The 25,855-nt window shown below is 49.1% G+C and overlaps 1 protein-coding gene across 1 annotated transcript in view; it reads right to left on the bottom strand.

Annotated features, from left to right (window-relative positions):
• Osbp2 (oxysterol binding protein 2) overlaps nucleotides 1-25,274 on the bottom strand; it is a 152,940-nt gene extending 127,666 nt beyond the window's left edge. Inside the window, exon 1 of the mRNA XM_055624242.1 lies at nucleotides 24,652-25,274. Within this exon, the coding sequence (XP_055480217.1) occupies nucleotides 24,652-25,274 (623 nt within the window). The remainder of the gene's footprint in view (nucleotides 1-24,651) is intronic.
• Nucleotides 25,275-25,855: the final 581 nt, after the last annotated feature.

The raw sequence follows: 25,855 nt of genomic DNA, 5'->3' as shown, positions 1-25,855 counted from the left end.
GGGAGGGAGGGAGGGAGGGAGGGAGGGAGGGAAAGAAAGAAAGAAAGAAAGAAAGAAAAAAGAAAGAGAGAAAGAAAGAGAGAAAAAGAAAGAAAAAGAGAAAGAGAAAGAAAGAGAGAAAGAAGGAAAGAAAGAGAGAAAGAAGGAAAGAAAGAGAGAAAGACAGAGAGAAAGAAAGAAAGAGAAAAAAGAAAGACAGAGAGAGAAAGAAAGAGAAAGAAAAAGAGAGAAGGAGAAAGAGGGAAAGAGAAAGAGAGAAAGAAAGAGAGAGAGAAAGAGGGAAAGAGAGAAAGAGAGAGAAAGAAAGAAAGAAAGAAAGAAAGAGAAAGAAAGAGGTAGAGAAAAGAGAGAAAGAAAGAAAGAGAAAGGAGAGAGAAAGAAAAGAAAGAGAAAGAAAGAAAAAGAAAGGAGAGAAAGAAAGAAAAAGAGAGAGAAAGAAAGAAAAGAATGAAAGAGAAAAAGAAAGGAGAGAGAAAGAAAAAGAAAGATAAAAGAGAGAGAAAGAGAAAGAAAGAAAGAGAAAGAAAGGAGAGAGAAAGAAAGAAAAAGAAAGGAGAGAAAGAAAGAGAAGGAAGGAAGGGAGAGAGAGAGAGAAAGAGAGAGGTGGAATGGAGGGATAGCTAAAATCAGTAAGAGACAAATCTGCTTCAAGGTTTTAAATTTATTTTTAATTTTGTGTGTATATGCCAGGTGGTGGTGATTTACTGGGAGCCTGGTCTACAGAGCAAGTTCCAGGAGAGCTAAGGCTAAACAGAGAAACCATGTCTCAAAAAAAGTGTGTGTGTGTGTGTGTGAGAGAGAGAGAGAGAGAGAGAGAGAGAGAGAGAGAGAGAGAATGACAATTTACCTGCATCTATGTCTGTGTATATGTGCCTGGTACCTACAGAGGCCAGAAGAGGATGCTGGGTCCTCTGGCACTGGAGTTATGAATGGTTATGAGGTACCGTGTGGGTTCTGGGAATGGAACCCAGGTCCTCTGAAGAGCAGCCAGTGCTGTTAACCTCTGAGCCACCTCTCTAGCCAGGCTGTCCTGATGCTCAATCTGAGAACCTAGCATGGACTCTACCTTCACTGCACCATTAGGTGCACGCCCCAGCACTACCGCCTGCAGGCAGGGCCGTACAGTACACTACCAGCGCTCAATTTTAAACCTGTTGATTAATGACTGTCCCCGAGGCCTTGGCAACCAAAGTTACAACCTTTGCTCCAGTTGGTTCAACTAGTTTAGTGTCTTTTGGAAGTGGAATCATGCAGTGTTATGTCTCCCTGTGGCTGCTTATTTCACTCCGGGTTTCTCTACGGCCGATACATGTGGTAAGAGTCCTTCCTTTGTGAGGCAGCAGTATCACTTCATATGCACATACACCTTCTTAAGCCTTTGAGGGCTGGCGGATGCAAGTTATGGCCTGTGTTTTGGCTGATGTGAGCAAAGGTGAACATGGGGGTGCTAACATTATTTTGAGGCCCTAACTTCAGTTCTTTTGGGTAAATACCCAAGATTGGGGTCACTAGATCACACATATAGACATTTCATGTTTAATTTTTTTTGAGGAACCCCCATACTGGAAAACAAACCAATTTAAAAGTGGACAAAAGTCAGAGACAGTAGGTAAAGGCAGTTACCAAACAAACCTAACAGCTGGATTGGGTCCCTGGATTTCACCATGCAAGGAGAAAACTGATTCCTGAGAAGCTGTCCCCTGACCTCTGCATGCATGTGCTCATTCACATACACACGCACGGACACGCGCACACACACGCACACACGTATGCCAGGCAAGAATGCTCTTCCCCGTTCCTTATACAGAGGCTGGAATAGACACAGGGTAGCTCCATGGAGGCCCTACGGGACAGAGCCACTAGTTCACCATCAGCTTTGCCCAAAGGCATCCACAGTCTGTCTCCCATAGCCTGCACTTATATTCCCCAAAGCCATCAGGGCCGTCTGGATGGCAGCTCTATAGCTGTCACGTGGTGCCAGCAAACAGAAGCTTCTATTAGATTCGCTCCGGAAAGGAGGGTGTCACTGTGAGACCTGGCCCGGTTCATTTTGCCTGGCCTCATTTCTCCCATTTAAAGTCTCCCTCGAGAAATGCTAAATAAGGGCCCGGGCTACAAGGACATTCCCAATATATGTATAGTTTAATGAAAGTCTAACAGGAGGCTTGCAAGGCAGTCTCCTGTCCCTGAAGCTCACCCTGTGCGATTAGTACCCGGGGGATGACACATAGCAATGTAAGGCACAGCATTTGATCAGCACACCTTGCAGCCACACAGCTGCCCTCAAAGCGGGGGGGGGGGGGGTGCAGACGCTGTTGAGCGTGTGTTTATAATGTGTTTATCAGTACCATTCACCGAACATCCATCAGAGCCACCTTTGTGCTGCCACCGCCAAGGCCGAGCAGTAGCTCTGCACTCCCTGAGGTCAGGCAAGACGCCTGCCACAGAATGTCAGGCTAGTGTCTCACCTGCCCACTTCTCGCTGAGATGCCTTGCAGGCAGAACCAGGTGCTGTTCTTTGCTTGTTTGCCAATGTGAAAAGGTGAACACATGCTCTCTTCCCACATCGTTACAGTTGTGAGATGGGTTGAGCCTCAGCCCTGAGCATCGACAGGCAGGATCCAAGTCCTCTCTGCATATGCCTTGCTCTCTCGTGCCCATCCTCCCTGCCCCAGCTGCCCTGCCTCAGCTGCCCTGCCTAGCCCTGCACCAGGCCACAGAAACCTCATCTGGAAGCACCCGTAGCTTCTTTGTCTGCGTCTGTCCTAGTAAATTCCTGTCTGAACAGCACTTGCTCAGTGCTCTAAGCCTGGCGAGCATTCTGCCACTGAGCTACAGCTGCAGCCCCATCGCTTCCTACCTTTTCTCTTTCATTAGAGCCTGTTTCCAGATGTTTCCAGTTCTTGAGCTCATTCCTCTCTGTTGCTTCTACACTTGCAGCCTCCCAGTCTCCTGGCTGTGTCCGCCCTGTACACATGCCCCTCCCCGAAACGTCCCATGTTGGTCTCTCTGCCTGCATATAGTCCTTCTGTCTAGACCTTCCCCTCCACAGCCCAGGCATCCCTCCAGCAGGCCAGTGGAACTGTTGCCTTACCCAAGTAATCTCCCACTCTGGGCTTCTCCCATCATTTGCTAAACGCGTATCACATTCCAATTCTATGTAAAGAGTTCTGTGAAAGATTCAACACACTTATGTAACTAATGGCAAGTAAGCTGCACCATTCGGTAACCAAACGGCTGTTAGGGGAAAGCTGAGTTTACAGACATATCCCACTAATAACTGTGAAAACAGTGATTGGGTAGCATCATTGTAGAGCCCATAATGAATTAGGTAGATCAAGAAAATTTCCAATATTAGTAACAAAAGACTCCTCAGTGGAGATGGAACGATGGCTGCTCTTCCAGAGGACCTGGGTTCCATTCCCAGCATCCACGTGGCAGCTGACAACTGTCTGTAACTCCAGTTCCAGGGGATCTCTGGCCTCATACATGTGGTGCACAGACATTCATGCAGGCAAAACATCCATACACATAAAAGAGTAATAATAATAACACAAAAGTTTAAACATCCCTCAAGCAATGCTGGGTATTTGGACACCAAAGTACATAATAAACTTGAATTCCAGGGCTCACACTGATACATACAAATTAACAGACAAATAAAGAAATACATGAGACAGCACAATGGCATGGAATGTGGAAGGCATGGCATTAATTGCAAAAGCACTATTGGCAGTCATCAAAGCAATAGCTGATGCAGCATAAATCATCAAAGGAAAATAACGTGTTTGACGAAAGCTTGTCCAGGAACAAGAGCTTACACAGCCTCATTGTGTCTTCCTACAGAAACACCTACAGGGTGGAAGAGATGGCTCAGCAGTTAAGAGCATGTACTGCTCTTCCAGGGGGCCAAGTTTGGTTCCAAGCACCCAGAGGGCTGGCAGCTGGCTGTGACGTCAGCTGCAGGGCTTCTGACACCAATAGCACCCATACATGTGTGGCACATACATACCCACAGTTGATTTTTAAAATGACGAATCTTTAAAAAACCACTAATTACTTAGCAATTAAAAATCATAAAACTCATTAAGTCTGCAGTGGCAAGCACCATCCTGGCCAACTGATAAAAGTCACACGCTAATAATAGAACAAGAAATCAGCGTCACGTGCCTCCTGACGGGTGTATTGAGGACGACATAGCACAGGGCTTCACAATGTTCCTGCCAAAAATGCAGGACCCTAATTCAAACACAAGAGACCCAGCCAGGCCCTCTGCAGTCACTGCCGGCTACTTAGCACAGATGTCAAAATCATGAACGGGGAAACATTAAAATATGAATTTGCTTGAAATTAATGTGTGCTGTGTGGCCCCGCACTGGATCCTGCACCTCCACAGGACCGTGGGGCAGATGGCACATGCAAGTCAGCCTGTGGGTTAGTTGGCAGCACTGTGTCATGCCTTGTGCTGTGTGGAATGGAGAGAATGTCCCTGCTTTAGCAGAATACGTACTGGAAGAGTATATGATAATGGGGCCCCATACAGGAAGCTGAGGTATGAAGACCATCAGTTCAGTGAGAACATGGACTACAGAGTAAGAACTTGTCTTTAAAGGAATGAAGAGAGGGAGGGAGGGAGTAGGGGGGAAGGAAGGGGAAAGGATAATGAGCCCCACTGTATTTCTTACTCTTAAATAATAATACATGTAAATATAATACGGACATAAGGCAAGCAGCACATTAGTCCTTGGGGACTGAGTGAAGGGCACAGGAGTTCTTTATACTATCTCTGCAACTTTCCTCCAAATTTAAAATATTAAAAGTATCTTCCTTGGACTGGAGAGCTAGTTCAGTGGTTAAGAGCACCAGCTGCTCTTCCAGAGGACCTGGGTTCAATTCCCAGCACCCACATGGCAGCTCACAACCGTATGTAAGTCCAGTTCCAGGGAATCTGATGTCCTCACACAGACATACATGCAGGCAAAACACCAATGCACATAAAATTAGGATAATATTAAAAATCAATTAAAGTATCTTCCACTAATCTGGGTTGTTATTTTTATTTTATCTAACTTTATTTTATTATTATTTTTAGATGCTTGTTTGTATCCTAATGAAAGAGAGAAAGAAACAGTATAGATTCAGGGAGAAGGGGAAGGTTGGAGAGAAGTATGGGGAGGGGAAATCATGATCAGATATATGGTTTTTAAAAACCTATTTTCCAGCCAGTTGTGGTGGCACAAGCCTTTAATCCCAGCCCTCAGGGAGGCAGAGACAGGTGGATCACTGTCAGTTTGAGGTCAACCTGGTCTACGAAGGCTGATCTGTGCAGCCACGGCTACACAGAGAAACCCTGTCTTAAAAAAATAAACAAAAAAATCTATTTTCAATTTAAAAAGCTATCTTCTACAAATCTGAAGATAAGCATTAATGGACTGCAAGCATGTGGCCCTTATTTAGAAACTGTAAAACACTGGAGGCTGGGGGCTGGCCATTAAACTGTTGGCTGTAAAAGATTGAGGCCTGGGTGCAAATTCACAGGAGTCACATGACTCCAGCTTCGCCAAGGCAGACGCTGGTGACTCCTGAGCGCACTGGTCACCAGATCTATGTCAGAGTGAACTCTGCATGTGACCCTGCTCCAGCGGTAAAGTAGAAAAGTGATCATGGTTGGCCCCTGACACCAGCCTTCCATGCGTGTGTACACAGGTGCACACACATGCAAATGTGTATACAGCCACACATACAACACACACACACACACACACACACACACACGCCCAAAAATGGAAAAGGGCAAAAATAAAAATTATAAACCAAAGGTGAAAATTTAATATTAACAGGATGTGTGGTAAGATGACAAAACTATTGTTATGTTTTAAACATAAAATGCAAGCATGCACACAGACGGGGCCCAGGAGGCTGGCTCGGTAAGTAAAAGCCTTAGCCTTGGAGCCTAATGACCTGAACTCAAGCCGTGGAACAAAGGTGGGAGGAGAAAACCTAATCCCACAAGTTGTCACCTGACCTCTAGATGGACCCCCACCCCCACAAATAAATAAATGAATGTAATTTAAAATTGAAAATGAATAAAGAGGGACACGTGGGAGCATCTATCAGCGAAAGTTAAAGATGTCTGCGCTTGCTTCAGATCACACAGGGACACAGGTTGAGACCACAGGAGAGACCCGCTGGCGGCGGGCGATGGGAACAAGGGGTTCGTTATGTAATACACCCGCCTCTAAATTTTTTAAAAATCTCCGTCATTAAGAATAAGTATATTTTCAATCTCCTCTGCGTGACTCTGGGGACACTGGGGGCCTCCTGGGTCCCAGGCTGGGGAATGAGGCTGCGCACTAAGCGCCTAAGGATGAGAAATCAGGCAACACCAAGGTCCCCAGGGCATGGGGCTGGCTCTATTTTGAGTACAGCCGTGGGCCTGTGACTCTGGGTTCTCCTACACGGAACATTTCAGGATACTTGAACAGATTGTCTTTTTTTTTTTTTTTTTTTAAGTTATCACATAACCCTGGTGGCTGCTGCCACCGCCTGCGGGGCACCCCAAAGCTCTCTGCTCTTCTTGTGTCCTTTCGTGTAAGACTCAAGCAGCATGAAAACGGAGCAGAGAAGGTACAATGCTAAGCAAAGAAAGTGGTGGGGGGAGGGGTGGGGGTGGAATCAGCCACTCAGCCAGTAAGAGTGGAAATGCCACAACTCGGAGATCAACCAAGGAAATGCTTAATTCCAAATTTAGCAAACCAAGTCCAGTCACATTTATATGTTACACCATGAGCTTATGGGTAATCTATTCAGGAATTTACACATGCACAAACCATGGCCTCTAGTACCACAGGTACCGACATTAATATTAGTTGAAATAACCTAATGTGGAGGCGATTCCCAGCAGGCTTTAACCAAAACACAAATGACAGTTAAACTGTCAAAGCACAGGAACAGCCGTAAAACCAAAGACCCCACAAGGGCAGGCGGGCGCAGTGCTTCTGAGCCATCTGCACCCAGTCAGCAGGGCATTTCCTGAGGGCTGCCCAGACCCAGGCTAGGCAGGCCCTGCATCTGGAGCAGTGATCAAGGCTCTGGGCAGCCACTGTCTTGGATTCCTACAACACTGAGCACCCACCTCCCTCCACCACGTGGACTGACTGAATGAGAGAAGGACAGGAAAGTCTGCCTGCCCCAGAGAAGGGTCTCCCGTGACAAGGTCCCTGATAGGACAGTGCACAGTTTGAGCCTGAGAAGCCTCAACTGTGCCTCCCTCATGCATCCTTCAACTCTGTTTTCCAGGCTGCGGCAGCGAAGAGGGATGAGGGTGGTGGCTATACTCTCGAGAGCCAGACAGGTGCTAGTGACACCCTTTGCCCTCTGAAGTGCCCTTTTCACTCTTAACACAGTCACCAAGTACTGGCTTTGCAGGGTGCTTTTGTTTTTCCAATCTATGAAGCAGAGCTGTTCACAGGTGAGGAGAGAGGAGACCAGGGAGGCCTGGAGTCTTCCTCTTCTCCCTGGGCCTTAGCGAGACCTCGCTGTGTGGTCACGAGGATACTGCACATACTGGGAAGGCACTTCAAGGTTCCTGCCTTGCTGTCTCGTGTACCCTTGTCCCTAGGAAAGCTGCTGGCCATGCCCCTGCCAGCCACATGAGCCTCCAGCCCCGGTCCAGCCTTTGGATGAAGCAGCCTCATGACAGGGTCCAAGGCGGAAGCACTCCAACTGTTTACCCACTCACGAATTTCTGACTCACAGAAACCAGGAGATCATGCCTTTTGGTCTAGATTTTGTTGTGACTTGTTGTGCAGTGATGGATAATCCACAGAGACACTGAAGCAACCTCTCTGAAGAGGACTAGTCAGCCTCCTGACACGACAGCAACATCCCAAGACAGGGCCCCAGCTCAGCTCAACAGCCAGTGCTGTGGAAGGAACACTGGCTTGTCCTGAAGAACAGAGGCTTCTGTCACATGAGCCACACAGCATGCTCAGAGGCTGCTGTCAATGGAGAATGAGAAGCTAACGAGCCAAGCGTGGTTGATTTGGTGATCCCTGAGTCCCTTCCAGGCAGGAGGGGTAGCAGGGGGTACAGCACAAGCCTAGCACACAGGAAGCTCTGGGTTTGGTCCCCAGCACAAACAAACAAACAAACAAAAAAGTTTTTCCTACCAAGAAAAAACTTTTTACCTCATACCAGGTCCTAGAAAATCTCATCAGCTTCCCAAGGCTGATGACACAACTGTGCAGTGTGTGGCTGATGGTGTCAGGTGGCTTGGGCCACAGGAGGAAGCCTGGAAGCTTGCAAGTGGTCAAGGGCATGGGGCAGGTGACCCAAGGGAGGGAGGGGAGATGCTGGGGGAAGAAAGACCGAAGCACGGAGGGGTAAGAAGAAACCCGGAAGAGGCGGAGACAGGGCGTGTTAACTAAAACTAAGGATTATGAAAACGTCTTACGGAAACACAATACTTTGCAAGCAAATTAAAGATAGAATTTAAGGCAGGTGCGCTAGTACGTGCCTTGTTCACGGGAGGCGGAGGCAGGGAGCTCTCTGTGTGTTTGCAGTTAGCCTAGTATATATATATAAAAAAAAAATACAGATCCAGGCCTCTCCCCTGCTACCCTGCCTCCCGCCCCTCACCCTGCTGACCCAGAACTTTAAACAAAGACACCCTGACTGAACATACAAGGTTCTCCCAGAACACATGGGTCATTAAATGAAAACCTAGGGATGAAGAGATGGCTCAGAGGTTAAGAGCACTTGTTGCTCTTGCAGACGAGCCAGGTTCAATTCCCAGCACCCACATGGTGAAGCACAGCCATCCATAACTCCACTTCCAAGGGATCAGGCACCCTCTTCTGGCTGGGTACTTCAGGCTCATGGTGCACATACATACATGCAGGAAAAACATAATACATATAAAATTTTTTTTTTAATCTTTACAAAAACTTTCATGGAAATCTCAGTGTCTATGAATTATAGGTTAGGGAGCCCCTCCCCCCCACCCCGAAACAAAACAGGCTATTGCCACTTCTCATGGTCTTTAACCATAACTAGCTGGTAAGGCACACATTGGTTGCAGGGCGTAGAGAGATCAACCGGGAACACACCTGGAAGCTCCCCTCCTCCTGTTGGCTAGCTTTTACGGTACTAAAAGGCGTCGCACAGGCCACGGCAGGCCCTCCATGGACTTACTCAGCCGTGGACCCTGCGTGTCACAGTAGCGACCTACCAGACGAGCTGAGCCTACAGGTACAACGGCATGGCTGTTCTGGGGTAACCAGCTGCTTTATGAATCCAGGGCACACCGCACAGGCGGGCATTCACGAGTAGGACTGCACCCCTCGCTGAGGAAGTCGTAGGCCCGTGGGGCAGGCACCGCTGCTGTCACACTGAACCTACAGGTTGTCAAACTGTCTTCTAAATATCTACGCTGACGTTCGTGTTGACACTCACAGATGAGTGTTGCTTTCTACCTTGGTCAGAGAAGTTTCTTACGCAATAGGCAGCAGTCAGTGCTCGCTGGCCAGAGTCCTGAAACAAGTGACCATTGAGTACTTAATCTAAATGGGACACCTACATCACCCCCACCCCAAGACTTGGGGAGCGCCACGGAGGAGAGGATCGGAGGAATGGATGTGATGCGGCTATCACGGCAGCTATGGTTGCCTGTAGGAGACTCATGGAGAGTCAAGCTGATCAGCTACGCCAGTATGAGTGGAGGATGGGTGCATGGGGCTCCGCCCTGAACTGAGAAGCTACTGGGGGAGGATAATTCTTCCCTGTGGCGGCCGGTGCGTCTGCCCGTGACAGGCAGGCAGCTCTAACTCCACTTAATAGGTTGTTTAAAATGGAGCAGGGCGCATGTTGGGGTGCTGCGTCTGTGGGAGTTGGGGTAGGTGCCTCTCCTCCCCATTGACAAAGCACGGAGCCATCAGCTGTGATCCACCGGAACTGAACTCAGGCCAGAATGAGGGCTTCCTTCACATGCCTGCTAGGCCTCCACTCTTCCTCCTGTACCCTGCCATCACGATGGAACCATACACCTCTCCTGCGTCCTCTCTGCCTCAGCCACCTACAGGCACTCAAACGAGACTGACCCACTGCTGCCATAAGTGTGAGTTTAAACCATGCCTTCGGGGATAAAGCTGCCCTGTCTAGGGGCACAGCAAGCCAAGGGCTCAGGCTTTTGCCTTCTGTGTCAGGGTGCACGCACAGTCCATTGTCATTGGACTGTGGGGGCGGAGGAAGAGGGCGTGGTTCAGGAGAGACAGACACGAGGCTGATGGTGAGCCAGGGATATACACAGAGACGTGCAGGGGACGAAAAGTAGACGCTCAGCCACATGAAGTGCATGCCTCTGTCAGCCGCGTCCAACGGCCCAGGAGCCTGCCTCTGATGCCACCCGCCTTCTCACAGGCTGCCACCCGCAGGTGGTTCTCAGGGGGCGTGAAGATGTGGCTGAGCGGAGAGGACTTGCCCAACGAGTGCCCAGGATGTGATCCCGGGGGGGGGGGGGGAGATCTCATGAAGAGAGATTAACAGGCAGTAAAGTTTCTGCTGCACAGGGAGCAGATTTGGACGGGAGTTCAAATCCCTCCAGCACCCACTTAATCGACAGGTGAGCGTGGCGAGACCAAGGAAGACACCTGAGGCCAACCTCAGGACTCCACATGCACAAGCACACAGCCCACACATGCAGACACGAGCGGGAGGGAGGGAGAAGGGACCTTAGAGATCTGTCTCCTTGGATTTATGCCCATCCCCACCCTCTGTCCCAAAGGACAAAGGCACAGCTGGGCCTTGCTAACAGCAGTGCAGGGTTCTAACCAGCATGGTGCTCTTCGGGAGACTTTGGACCCTGTGTATATGGCCTAAGTACCTCTGACTGTGCCGAGAATGTGAAGGAGGGTCTCCACAAACAGAGCTGGGGCTCTTGACATCCCCACAGTGGGCCTGAAGCCTTATCTGATCACCTGGAGCTGGGTGTGGCTCAGGGGACAGCAAATGCTTAAGGCCCTGCATTCTAATTCTAAGGCTTACATTTCTTTTTTTCAACTCAAAATGGAATAAAAAAACAAAAACAAAAAAACCTAAGTTTAAGATTTAAAACTGTTAGGTTCTTAGAGGGAAAAGTACAGGGGAAAGGGCTGACTTGAGACTCGGTGACGAAGAAGCAGCAAAAGGAAACAGACAAATAGACTATGGCCCACAAAAAAATGTGCAAAGGCCACCAACAAAGCTGAGAGAAAGATCTTCAGACCACCCAGCCAATAGAGGCTGCTGTCCTACACACCAACAATAGCAAACTGGTTTTATTTATTTATTATTTATTTTTGACTTTTTGAGACAGGGTTTCTCTGTGTAGCCCTGATTGTCCTGGACTCACTTTGTAGACCAGGATGGCCTTGACCTCACAGAGAGATGCCTGCCTCTGCCTCTCTGAGTACTGGGATTAAAGGCATGTGCCACTGCACCCGACTCAACAAGCTGATTTTTAAAATGAGCATAAAAGCTGGTGGCACGGGTTTATAATCCCAGGTGCTCAGGAGGCTAAGACAGCAGGATCATAAGTCAAGTCCTGCCTGGCTGCACAGCAAGTTCAAGGTCAGGCTGGACAACTTAGTGTGACTCTGTACCTGAATTTAAAATCTCGTGTATGTGTGTGTGTGCGCATGCGTGCGTGCGTGCCTGTCTGTTTGTGTGTGTGTGTGTGTGTGTGTGTGTGTGTGTGTGTGTGTGTGTGCAAGAGGCTTAGGAGGTAGATTATGATACAGCACCACACACAAATAAAAAGGGTACTATATTTATATATACATATTTCCAAAATTATACTGATATTATCAGTAAGTGTATGAAAAGTTCTCAGTGTCACTAATCAATCACCGGAGAATGTAAACTGAAACCACAGTGCCGCCTCACCTCACACTGGCTCCGTGGTTACGAGCCCTGGCTACACTTGCAGAGTTCAGTTCCCAGCACCAACGGCAAGCAGCCCACAGCTGCCTGTAACTCCAGCTGCAGGGGCTCCAACACCCCGCTCTGGCCTGTGGGCACCTGCACGCATGTACACATACCACACACAAAGACAAAGAATTAAAAATCAGATCTTTAGAGAAAAAGCAGACAGGCAAATAAGAAAAAAAAAACTAGAAAATAAAATAACACGTGTTGGCAAGGATGTGGAAAAGCTGGAGGCTTTGGCTGGGGATGGAAAATGGTGCAGCTGCTGTGGGAAACAGTGAACAGCCGTATAACGCAGCCGTCCTGCGCCTGGTGCGAGTACCAGAACCAAACGACGTGAGCTCGGGTCCTAGGACAGTGTTACAGCTGCTCAGTGCGTCACCTACATGGTCAGGGCAGGAACACAGCTGAAGGAGAATCATGGAGGGATGCTGCCTACCAGCTTGCTCCCCATGGCTTGCTCTGTCAGATTTCTTGTGTAACCCGAGTCTACCTGCCCAGGTGTGGCACCACCCACAGTGGCCTGGGTCCTTTCGTATCAGTTGTTAAATCAAGAAAATGCCACACAGACTTGCCTACAGGCCGATTTTCTCAGCTGAGGTTCCCTCTCCCCATCGTCACAAACAATCAAAATTCTAACCAGCACACGGAGTGTGTATCGCATGAACAAAGTGTGGTACATCCCCACTGGGTGTTACTCAGCCTGAAGAAAAGCAAGGGCACTTGTCATGTGCTACAAGGATGAGCCTCTAACGAGTGCTGAGTAAAATCAGCCACAATTAGACAAATGCTTCATGATCCCACTTCTTACAAAATAGCCAAGCGAGTCAAATTTGTGCAACCTGCAGGGCCTGGGGACAGAGGAGAGAGGAGGGGTTGTTCCGTGAGCACAGACTTCAGATTTGCAAAGTAAGAAAACTCTGGAGATCACTTCACAGCAGTGGGATGACAGTCAACGCCACTGATCTGTACACTTAAAACTCAGGGAGGCTGGAGAGGTGGCTCGGAGGTTAAGAGCACCGGCTGCTCTTCCACAGGAGCCGGGTTCCATTCCCAGCACCCACTCAGCAGCTCACATCCGGCTGTTAACTCCAGTTCCGGGGAATTTGACGCCTTCTTCTGGCTTCTGCAAGGACAGCATGACAGACATACATGCAGGCAGAATACCCATACACATAAAATAACAATAATAATAGAGATAAGGCTGAAAACACAGGCTATACACACACACACATCTTCAAGGCAAACAGGACAGTACCTAAACCAAGAAAGATCTAGGAGGGAGGGGCTTGTGGTGGGAGGAAAGACACTGTCCCGCTTGAGCAGGGGATATGCACACCGCACCAGGATCAGATCTCAGCTCAGATTCCGGCTTCCAGGGCTGCTGCACCGGGACCTGTGCCAGCTTTCTCATTTATAACCTCGGATCGCACCTTCTTTCTCTCTGGCATCAAATGGGAGTACCGTGTTCTCAAGCACGTGACAGAGGCAATAAGACTCCAAGACAACAATTACCTCAGGAAAATGAAAGTTCCTTTTACAAAAGAGGAAAGACTTGGAGTCTTTCTGCTCCTAAAAAAACAAAAACAAAACTCCAAAGTAACATCCCTCCTTCACAGGCTTCATCTTCACACGAATGAGCCCTGCAGCCTTGAAGTTGAGTCCCGTGATGCACCCATAATGCAGTGGCTTTACTGGGGGTGGGAGATAGAGAAGTGACATCTATGGAGAAAGTAGGTTGCTGGGGAGGCCCTTCTTCTCTACTTTCTGTCTACTACGTTGTGAACTGTTCTCTTCCTCCATGCCCTGTGATTCACTGGCAACCAAAACCTTGAGCAAAAGAACCTTCCTCCGCTCTGTCAAGGTTTTGGTCTCAGTGATGAGAAAGAAGGACTGCTCAGGTGCCCTTCAGTACAACAAACACATCCTGGACCCTTCTCCTCCATTCCTGCTGGACCCCCACACACACCTTATCCAGGACCCCTCCCCATCCTGGACTCCTTCTCTCCATCACGGACCCCTCCTCTACATCCTGTTACCATCTCCTTTATCCTGGACCCCTTCCCTCCATCCTGGATTCTCTTTTACATCCTGGACCCCTCTTCCATCCTAGATCCATCCTTATCCTGGACCTCTCCTCTCCCAAATGATATACCTTATTCCCCCAGGTACTCCATAACTGCCCCTAGACTACTTCAACAGTCCTCCTGGGCTATTGAAACTCTCCAGGTTGAATGTTGAGTCCTTTTCTCTCTTCCCTCTCTTTCTTCCCACCCCGTCCCATGTTAGTATGGGCTCATATATACACAGATGCCTGTGTGTGCACATGCATGTAAAGGCAACAGGTCAACCTCGGGTGCTGCCAACTAGTTTGGCAGGGGGTACAGGATCTCTCTCATTGGTTGACCTTGAGTTCACCAAGCAGCCCAGGCAACCTGGCTAGAGAGCCCTAAGGATCTGCCCGTCTCTGTCCACCTAGTGCTGGGATTACAAGACTGTGTCACCATGCCCAGATTTTTTTTAAATGAGGATTCTGGGGAATCCAAAAGCACTTTACTGACTGAACCACATCTCTGTCTCCTCGGCTCCATCATGTTGGATCTTTATAGCACAAAAGAAATCAATACTACAAAGCATTTTTTTTTGTCTTGCTTGATTGTTTTTTTGTGTGTGCTGGGGCTCGAACCCAGGACATCACACATGCTAAGCATATGCTCTATTGCTAAGTTACACCGCTAGCCTATGAAGCATGTTCTCTATAAAACATCCTTTGACATTTGAGAGTCTGCTAAGTATAAGGCATCACAGAGGAGCCTGGACGATGGAGACGCAGCCTCTGCTTGGCTAAGAGGAGGAAGCCCACACCTTGCTAACAGTGTCCACGGCCAAATCCCACTACACAGAAGGGGAAGCCCACCTCTCCCTAACAGTGTGCACCGCCAAGTGCTACCACACAGAAGGGCACCCAGAGCATGATTGGAAACCGGGCAGATCCGATCCAGGACTATCCAGGTGACCTTGGTATTACGGCCAGGTCAAGATTTTGGCATCAAGGACTAAGCACCCTCCATTTTAGGAAATGGCTGTTGTGAGGTTCCTAGGAGAATAATAAGCATGTGGTCGTCGAGGGGATAGTAGGCTAAGTCAGGCCCAGGAAGAGTTGGAGGGGGACAGTTGGCAAGGGCAGTGAGTGCTGAACGTCCCTGGTGAGGTCAGGGAAGCCACACCCCAGATCAGAGCAGTGCCCACAGCTCCATCAAAGGACAGCACAATGTGGCGGTGCCCCATGCCAGCTCTGCTAGGCCATCTGCCCTTCTCTTGGTTTCAGGCAGTGGCCCAGAAATGCAGTCAAACGGTACCAGCCAAATCAGTATGAAATGTGCAGAGGTGTGGCCCAGGATGAGGAGCCAGGAGGAGCAAAGCTAAATGACCAGGATTCACATGGGGGAAAAATTAATGGAGACACGGGGAGGCTTCACATATAAAACAAGAAGGACCCAGTGTGACCCTGAGACTCCTGAAGCCACATCTCTGTGGTGACACCTGGTGTGTGATCCAGCACACATCAAGCTGACAGTTCAGTTCGGGTCTGTTTCCTCATGGCTCAGTTTCCAGGCCTGTCCCTTTTCCCTGATGTTTTTTTTCCCCCCCTTGAGATAAACAACCTAGCAACCACACTTTCTTTACCCCCTCTCTCTCTTCCCCTCCCTCCACGTCTCTCTTTCTCCTTCTTACCCTTCCTTGGTTTTTTGGTGGAGGGTGCTGGGGGGGGTGGCAGACAGAGAGCTATGGACTATACCATGTATAGACCCAACAAAGTTGGTAATGGTGGATAAGAAATGGCCCCCACAGGGTCATGCATTTGCACACTGGGCCCTCGACTGGCAATGCTGCTTGGGGAAATTATGGAATTTTTACAAGAAGGAGCTTCGCATGTCATGTGGAAGTTTAGAGCCTCATCCCATTTCCAGTTTGCTCTCTCCAATTTCTGTGCGAAGATAAAGATGGGATGAACCAGCTTCCCACTTCTGCTACCAGGCTGTACACACACACACACACACACACACACACACACACACACACACAGAGTCTGGACTCTCCCTCTGGAACTGTAAGCCAAAATAAACTCTTTCTTCTCTTGGTCACTTTTGGCCGTAACAACAGAAGAGTCATTGATATAGTCTACACGTAGCTTGCTCTGGGCAGAAACAGAGGGCATCCCATCACTCAAAGCCAAGAGGGACCACTCACTGTCCTTGGAGCAGAACTTGGTTAGCCCCCCATGCCTGGCATCCCTGAGGTCTGCAAGGAGGAGGACGCCCACACCTGAGCAGATGAAGATTCACACACAGGCTTGAGGCTGCTCATCCTTCCTAGGGCCTGCTTCTGTGACCAGCCCTGGATTAGATTTGGATTTCGGGGCTCTTCCTGCCATTCCTCAACTGCCAGTGAGGCCCATGCTGTCGATACAATGTGATGTCGGCTGAAGAGCCGCTTTCCTATGGGAATCTGGAGCTTAGATGCATGCTAGACAGGGGCCTTGCATATGACCAGCCCACAGCAAAGACCTGGGCTGAGAAAGGAGCCTTCCATGGCAGCTGTAGTTCACATATGCTCTCCAGTGTGACCGAAGAATTGGCCGTGTCTTCTGTGACTCCACGGAGGCCCAGAAGCCTGCACTATGGGTGTGCGTTCACTGGACTTCACCCCACCCGTCCTTTCCCTTTTCCTTTTCTGATTTGCAACCTTTCGGTGTGTAGTTTTACCGTAAGACTAACTAGGGATGTAGCAAGCCTGGAGTTAGACTTAGACCCGAGAGCCCAGTGGGGGTGGGAGTGGGGAGGCAGCTGCAGGGTTGAGTCCTGGTGCTGCTCCTGAGCTCGCACTTCCTGCTCTGCACAGGGACGGCGAAGCCACACACCTTTCCTGGAGCAGATCTCCCAGGAAGGGCCCACTGTCCAGGAGCAATGGAGGGTAGAGGCCTCATCTCTGCCCATGCTCTGTTTACCACGAGGTCTTACATATGTAACAAACGGAAAGCTAAGGAGCCTGTAAGGGCTGGTTTCAAGAGCTATGAGCTCGAGATAAGCATCCTTTTAAACACTTTAATGTAAAATTCTATTGCCATGGCCAACTTCACAAAGTGATGAGTCTCTCTGTTTACATACGCATATAAACACTCACAACCCTACAGAAGTTCCAGTGGACCAGGGACTAGAGAGAGGACTCAGTGGTTAAGAGCACTTACGACTCGAAGACGGCCAGAGTTCAGTTCCCCATACCCTCATCAGGCTCACAATTGTCTGTAACTTCAGCTCCCTGTCACCTCAGACGTCTCTGGCCTTCACAGGCACCTACACACTAGTCTCTAAAACAATGGACCACAAAAGTAAGCTACAGGTTTACCGCATCAACCATTACAACACATTTAAGCCTGTTGACATATCCAAGTTTGCTGTCACTTTTCCAGGGCTCCTGGCTTTAACCTGCATTCTCCACTACCTACCCAACCTTATTGCAATGAACAAGCTTTTTACATAGGAAACAAGTTTAAAAAAATTAAAAAACACTCGCCTTTTTAAAAACCCATCAATTCACAGCCACTCACAGACTAACCAAGCTACAGGTACAATTATGATGGCAACGCACACGCTAGAAAGATGCCAAGCTTGGCCATCGTGTCCTCGTGACACAGAGCTGTCTTAGAGACATGCACAGACACACCCTTTAAGTCTTTAAAGGAGGAAGACTAGTTCCTATGTGTTCTTAGAAGCCATGGCAGGTATTTCAGGGAGTTAAAGCAGGGCTACCGGGTCGGGGGACTAGCCACATAGCAGGGAGGCACTGGCCAGGACAGCTGTTGGAAGGGCACTAGTTAAGCAGAGAGCAAACTAAAGCCATGACAGGGCACAATGGGGACTACAGGAGAGACACATCTCCTTAGAGATTCCATCTGGTATGAAATGAGGAGGGAGGAGGCAACAAGCGTGACTCAGGTTTTCAGCTATTCACGGAAAAAGTAAAGTTCAGAGGAGGTTTCATGGGGAAAATTACAGTTCCTGTCACCAGAACTTGTTAAAAATGTTGGCAGGCACGACACACCTCCAAAATGTTCCCCATCCATTTACCACTCTTTGCAACAACCCTATGCGGAATGTTAAACAAAAAAACTTCAAGCAAACATGTATACATTGTCATTTCACACACACACACACACACACACACACACACACACACACACACACCTCTTCATGTCTCTCTCAGCCTCCTAAGGCATGAAGCTCTAAGCATTCCAAATTCAAGCTGAACCCAATGTGATCAGCCTACCTCCTAGAGGGGCCTCGGTGCCTTAAGACTCACAGACGTGCGAGCCCCACTTCACAATTCCGGAGGCATTTTGCTGTGGATGGGCTTTTCGTTCCCCCTCTTTTATCAACTAAGTATCAGTGGAGTGACATAAAAAGCAATACTCTTTCCTTGGGGCCCAGCCTCCACGAGAGTTGGCTCCGGAAAGCTGAGCTCCCGGAGGGTTAGCTCATAATGCCACGAGGCTTAGCAGACCATTTCTGTTACCTGACCCTACTCTTGACATGCCTTCAACCAAGGATTTTAAGGTGTTTTTCTCATTTGACTGCGGCCTTCCTCCTCCAAGACCTAGAACAGCGGTTCTCAACCTTCTTAATGTGACCCTTTAATAGAGTGCCTCAGGTTGTGGGGAGCCCCCACCCATAAAAATTATTCAGCTGCTACTTCCTAACTGTAACTTTGCTCCTGTTGTGAATCATAGTGTAGATACCTGCTCTGATTCCCCACGTAGGTCTGAGCCCACAGGTTGAGAACCACTGATCTAGACTAATGTTTCTTCGAGGTCTTTCTTGTTGACTGGCTTAGCCATCACTGAGGACAGACCAGAATGGGCAATAAAAACACATTTCTTAAATGTTTTTGTCTGAAATCATCCCCTAAGAAACAAATGCCATTTATGGGACCAAACAATTAGCACCCAACACAGGACTCTGCTCACCGTGTCAATTCTGTGAATGTGAGAAAGGTCATGTTGGGAATTTAATTTCTCCATGATGATTTGTTGGGACAAATACCTTTGAAAATTATGTGGCATTTATGAATTCTTCCCTAATTTCTCGTAATTAAACATTCTCTGTGAGACAAGAACTAGGAATGAGACGCATATAATGGGGACAAAAAAAAAAATGGAATTTGAAACTGTATCCCTGGATGGTGTCTGAACAGATACATAATTAAGGGTGCCAGGCAAGGGAGAAAGTCCCACCCTCTGTCTTTTGTCTTACCGCCTTGTGGAAAGGAGTAAAACTGTGAGCAGTGACCCATACCTCCCACAAATACTGCCTACATGTGACAACATTTACAAGTAGCACCCTTTGACCCCTGATAACATGAAGGTCATTTGCTCCCATCTGGGGGCCCAGGCACTGTGAGGAAATTAAAAAAAAAAAAAAATGACTGTCAGGATAGCCAGGCTGCCTCACAGGCCCATGAGGAGAGCCAACATTTGCTGTTGGAACCAGTCCCTGGCATTAAAGCCAAGCCTGGTGAGGGCAGCACCCCTTATTTTCATCTTGTCATTGCTGATCCCCAGGATTCCCTCTTTGGGGGAGATACTTTTGAAGCTCAGCTCCTCCTTCCAGAGTACCCAATGGAGGCACCTGAAATATATTTTGTGACCACAGATTAGCATACTAATTTATTTAAGTCGGGGAGAATACATTCAGATGTTGTGAAAGCTAAGTGAGTCCCAGCCCTGAAGATCTAATTCTGCTCCTAACAGATGATTAGCTGGCTGAGTTGTGGAACACCAACAGTGCCCAAACAGTGGAAGCAGGAGCGTGGACCAAGTCCCACACTGTGAGTAATATGTCAGTCTGACCAAGTGTGTGTCACTTCTCTTCTGCCAAGACTGCCTTCTTTTTTGTTTGCATTTAATAAATACTGTCTTAGCAACAGTTCAAAATACAAGATCAGGCATCCTCAGTCCTTTGGCGATGAAATGTACATTGGCAAACCTGTCTTGTTCTGATTCACTGCTGTGAGGCATGGGCAGGGGCTAGCCTACCCCATCATCTGGCTCCCTGTGAAACGTTTAAAAGCAATGGTCTCTGTTTTTGTTTGTTTCTGCATCATGACTTAGGTATAAAGCACTAAGAATAAAGGCAGTCGTCAGGGGTAGCTGCTAGAGTGTGGGCATTTTTATTTTACATTTTCAGAGGGAAATTGATTTTATTTTAAATTCATGGGATGCTTCCCTTCTCCCTTTCTATAAGGATCTAATGGCAGTGTTAAGGGTACGGCGGCACTGGCTGCTCTTGCAGAGGGCCTGGGTTCGATTCCTAGCACCCACATAGTGATTCACAACCATCCGTAACTCCAGTTCCAGGAGATCTGATGCCCTCTTCTAACCTCCAAGAGTACCAGGCAAGTGTATGGTGAAAAGACACATACAGGTAAAACACTCATACATAAAAATTAAATTAATATGAAAATTTTAAAGCAGCTAAGCAGGAACAGTGAGGAGGTTCAGCAGGTGAAGGTACCTGCTGCCAAGCCTGGTGACCTGAGGTCAGCCCCGTGGAACCACATGGCGGAAGGAGAGAACTGACTCCTGAATATTGTCCTCTGACCTCCACATGGGTGTCAGGGCAGCCATGCATTCCCACTCACCCAAGAAATAAATAAACAACAGCTAACTAGTTATGTTCTGGGGCTGAAGAGATGGTTCAGAGGTTAAGAGCACTGGTTGCTCTTTCAGAAGTCCTGAGTTCAATTCCCAGCAAAAATAAATAAACAAATAAATGTTTGTTTAAAAAAATGTCCTTTAGCCAAGTCCAGTTTTATTTAGACGCTATGGATGGATAAGATCAACTGTCTGAACCATAGTGGGAACATTAAAAATCAGAGCCTCAGGGCTGGAGAGATGGCTCAGAGGTTAAGAGCACTGACTGCTCTTTAGAGTACCTGGGTTCAATTCCCAGCAACCACATGGCGGTTCATAACTGTCTATAAGTTCAAGATCTTACACCCTCACACAGACATACATATAGGCAAAACATAAATGCACATAAAATAAAAATAAATATATATATATATATTTTTTAAATCAGAGTTCCGCTACTAACATGATTTGACGCCAAAGGGACACGTCCTGACTTCACACAAACATTCCTTACGACCATTTCGTATGGCTTGTCTGTAAACATCTATAAATCTTGTGTTCTAGTAAAATATTTTTGTTATTCGAAAAAAAAGAAAAAAGCAGGATCCCATGTTTTCTCCTTCCACTCAGCTTTACTAGTTACAAGTCTTAAAATTTTTATTTGGTTTTATTTTTCTGAGAGAGTCTTATGAAATAGCCCTTGCTGGTCTGGTACTTGGTACACAGACCAGGCTGGCCTTGAACTCACAAAGATCTGCCTACCTCTGCCTCTCAGGTGCTGGGATTAAGAAATAGGCCACCATACCCAAGAGAAGCTTGCAAGAGAAACGCTCTGCTTCCTTCTCAGCCACATCAGCCCGCAGGCGACCTTGACCCCTCACAGCCCCTAAGGGAAAGACGTTGTGGGTGAGGAGGCTTCTTTTCTCACTGTTTTGGCTCACAAGCACTGTGGTCTTGTCCCGAGGAGAAGTAGTGTGACAATGGCTGTTGAATGTAAACAGAACAGAAGCAGTGTGGAGGGGGCTGAGGAGACACTCATAGTCAGCGCTGGCTACAAGAGAGCGCTTAGGAAGGTGCTCTGCCACTATCAGGATCCCGAGCAGAAGACCTGGAAGGGGCTTGGGCCTTGGGTCCCCGTGATAGGACAGTCCATGCTTGGAATAGCCAACAGGATTCCGATCAGAAGTGGGGACAGGAAGCCAGGGATAGCGGCACAGACTTGTAATCCCAGCACTGAGGCACAACGACAGACCAAGAGGGACGGTAAAGCCGTGTCACAGTCAAGAAATGCCAAGAAATGCCGAGAGGCAGTGTGGCGAGCTGAGAGTTCAGACAGAGAGCGGAGGAGCGGCTGACCCAGCTCCTCCAAGAGCACTTGCTCCATCTGGACTCCTCGCACTGTGAGCAGGGTGCCCCTGGTGAGCTACTAAAGCTCATTCCTTCAGCCTCAGTTTCCCCTTCCCAGCAGGCTTTACATGGAATTGAGAACACAGGATGGATAAATGTCAGGACCATTCATTCCTCCTAGCTGAGCCAAGAAACTCCTGTGCCCACCTGGCCTCTAGAAACATCCAATGAAATGGCAGAAGTGAGTCTTACACACACACACACACACACACACACACACACACACACACACACACAAACGAGAAACTTTTTCCCTCTTCCTTCTTCCACCAAACCAGAGTTTATCTCTACAATCTTGTCAGCAAACAGAATTTTTGTTTTGTTTTGTTTGAGACAGGTTTCTCTGTGTATCCCTGGCTGTCATGGACTCTCTTTGTAAACCAGGCTGGCCTAGAACTCACAGAAATCTGCCTGCTCCTGCCTCCCTGAGTGCTGGGATTACAGGATTATTTTTCTTCTTTCAGTGGCCAGAGAATCTGCATCCTAAGATTACTTTCTCTCTACAGTTTTTGGAAGAAGTGAGAATGGGAAACCTTTGCTCGTCTAATGCAGACGAAGCAAACCAGCATGAGGTGAGGCCACACATCCTCCCTTGACCTCCACAGTTCAGCACACCGCTAAACACAAACAATACTGGAAGCTGGAATCCAGGGGGAGTGTGCAATCAAGGGGCAAGCACTTCTTGGGTGTCCGACTTCATATTTCAGGACACTTTTCTCAAAACTGACATCTCGTAGTATGAAAGCTTCCAGAAGACTTGGTTCTTTTTTTTTTTTTTTAAGATTTATTTATGTCTGAGTGTTCTATCTGCATGTACACCTGCACACCAGAAGAGGGCAGCATATCTCATTATAGAGGGTTGTGAGCCACCATGTGGTTGCTGGGAATTGAACTCAGGACCTCCAGAGGAGCACCAGTGCTCTTAATTGCTGAACCATCTCTCCAGCCCCAAGAGTTGGTTCTTGAGAGGTGAGATCACTGACGAACTGAGCAGGAATCTCTGGGCAGAGCAAGAACTGAGGCCCAAGCAAGACTCTCTGGGCAGGTGAGCAGATGACAAAGCTCTGTCCTCCTCTCAAGCCTCCCCCTTGTATGATAAGATGCTATCAGAATCTACTTGGGCTACACCTGGCTAGAGGGAAGACATGGATGAATGTAACATAAGGTGGAGGGTGTGACCACACCTGACCTTATGCCCCCTGAACCTCCAGTTGAAAAATGACTCAGCATTTCACTGAAGGTCCTTGGCATTGCATGTCTGGGAAAAATCGTCACAGAGCAGGAACGTATGTTAAGATGGATTAAAAATAGCATCTGTAAAGGATCTCCTATTGCTTAGTATGCCAACTCTAAGGACAGTGTGTTCCGGGTCACAGCCAAGTGGGTCAAAGGACACCAAGACACTACAAGAGTAGGGCACATTCAGACTCATCTTGGTTTTCTCCTCCACCAGAAAGTAAACACGGCTGGTGACAGACACACACACATACACACACACACACACACACACACACACCTTGGTGCAAGGACCACATCTAACCAGTGAAGTGCAAAATCTTTTCAGCCATAGTGCGCTTAGCTAGCCTCTGAACTAGGCACGTTCAAAGGGCGGGGAAGAACAGGACCTGAAGTGCTACCGGCAGAGGAAAGTGACTCAGGGACGGTCAGCATGGCAGGATCTCCAAGAGCGAAGAAGAGCTTCTTGGAGCGTGACCCTAGACAAGCATCACAGTTTTCACATGGGAACTTTTAGAAAAGCCGTCCCGTGGGCCCTTTCCTCGGGCCTACTGCAGGAGGGATTCTGTGGGAGGCCTAGACACTGTTGCAGCCACGCCGCTAAGTTTGAGAACCACCGGTCTGGCGTAACCCAAGATCTCAAAGTTTAAACTCCCAGGAAACAGCTAGTGTGAAAGGGAAGGAAGCCTGAGGAAGTCCCCACCACCACACCCCCCCAACCCCCCCCCCCCACTCCCCCGCTTCTGGCCAGCATTAGCGCAGGTCGCATTAGCTATGCCTCTGCTGAGCGACAACTCGGAAACCCAGGCTGCTTCTGGAATGATAAAGGTAACAGGACAACGATGTCTGCTCTTCACAAAAGGTCAGCTTGAGCTCCCAAAGCGTACACACTATGTCTGATATATCTATGGGTCAGCTAGTCCCGGCCTAAGGCCTGGCAGAGAGCGAGGGCGTCAGTCAGCAAAGATAAGTAACTGCCTGAGGAGGGAACTCTAGCCCTTCCCAAGAGTGGATCCTATGTGTGGAGCTCAGTAACTGTCTCCCTCCATGAACACAATGAACCAGAGCAGCAAGGACTTTGTAGGGCTGGCTCTGGCCTTCCTCCCAGGCTCCACAACTACCAAAACAGGAGGGAAACTGAAGACCTAGCACTCGCCATCTCCCCACTCACCCTTTAAACTCGAGCTTGCCAGTGGCCATGCCGACGGGTCACATTCACCCTTGGCAGTTGCCAGGCTTACTTCCACGAGAGTTCATGCTTCCAAACACCTCAGCAGGGTTGTGGCGACACCCGGCAATCGAGGCCCGCCATTACCACCCTCCAACTCAGAGATCCCACCCTGGCACTTCCTTACCTGTAGTAGGACAGCAGGCCATTGCCCAGCACGAACCAGCGACGCTGGTAGCCCTTCAGGTAGTTAGTCCACTTGAGGAGCCAGCCCTTGTAGCTGTCCAGAGGTGGTGAGACCATTGGGACACCGGTCCCTGACACTGGACTCCCGATAAAAGTCTTTGCCTGTCCTGGTCGCAGAAGGGGCTGGGGCTTTGTCACCGACCTGGACTCGGATTTGGTGAGGGGCACGTTCCCCGCTGGGGACAGCTGCTCTGGTGTGGCTCTGGTGAAGGGCCCAGCCCCTAATCTTAGGCCCACCTCTGCCCGCTGCCACAAGCCCTGTAGTTCCGATTCCTGCCCAGACCCTGAGGGCCCTGGCACAGACGTCGTCTGAGGCCCCGGTTCGGATCTTGGCACCGGCTCAAAAACTGGCTGGCACACCTGTTCCGACAGCAACTCCCGCTCTGGTGCCTGCCCAGGCTGAAGCTGAGGCTGTGGCTCCGACCCCAAGCCGGAGGTGGACGAGTTCATGCCCGGCGCCGCCGTGTGGCAGGATAGGCAGGGCACAACCGTGAACAGCGACGAGAGCCCGCGGGAGCGGCCAGCGCAGCCGCCGCCTCGGCTCAGAGCGGCCGCTTTCCCCATAGAGCTGCGGACCGGAGCGCGGCTGAACGCGGACTGGGGGCGGGGCGGGGCGGGGAAGTGGGCGGGGCCTTTCAGAGGGAGGGGCGGGGAGTGGGCGGAGCGGGGAGGAGTGGGCGGGGCGGGTGGGGCCCTCACGTGAGCAGCGGGAGTTGGGGAGAGGGGGTCGCGCGTGGGTTCCACCACGGCTCGGGCTTAGGCGGCAGACCGTGGGCCAAGCGCTGGGCAGGTGACGTGGAAGGCAGCTCACGCTTCAGGCTCCCACCCGGGGCTGCTGTCCTGCCCGTGCCAGGCGCTGGGAGAACAATGTTGAATGAAGGCCACGCGTTGCGCTCGCTGGGCAACGCTGGACAGTGCGTGGGTCGTGGACAGCAAACCTCAAGCTCTGGAGTCAGAGGAAATCCAGCCTGGGCCCAATCCCCAGCTGTAGAAACTCTAACCACTCCATGGGCTTCCTTTGGCTCGTCTGTATAATGACGATAACACTTCCTTCAGAGGCTGTAATAAGATGGTTCATAGGAGGCACATTTGGCATAGTAGATGCTCGTGAGGATCGCTGAGTTATTTAACTAGAGAGCTCTGTG

The sequence above is a fragment of the Psammomys obesus genome, unplaced genomic scaffold, assembly GCF_907164565.1.
Source record: "Psammomys obesus unplaced genomic scaffold, mPsaObe1.curated_primary_1811, whole genome shotgun sequence".
Lineage (NCBI taxonomy): Eukaryota > Metazoa > Chordata > Mammalia > Rodentia > Muridae > Psammomys > Psammomys obesus.
Note: the sequence above shows the minus strand (reverse complement) of the source record. Positions and strands in the feature narration are given on the sequence as shown.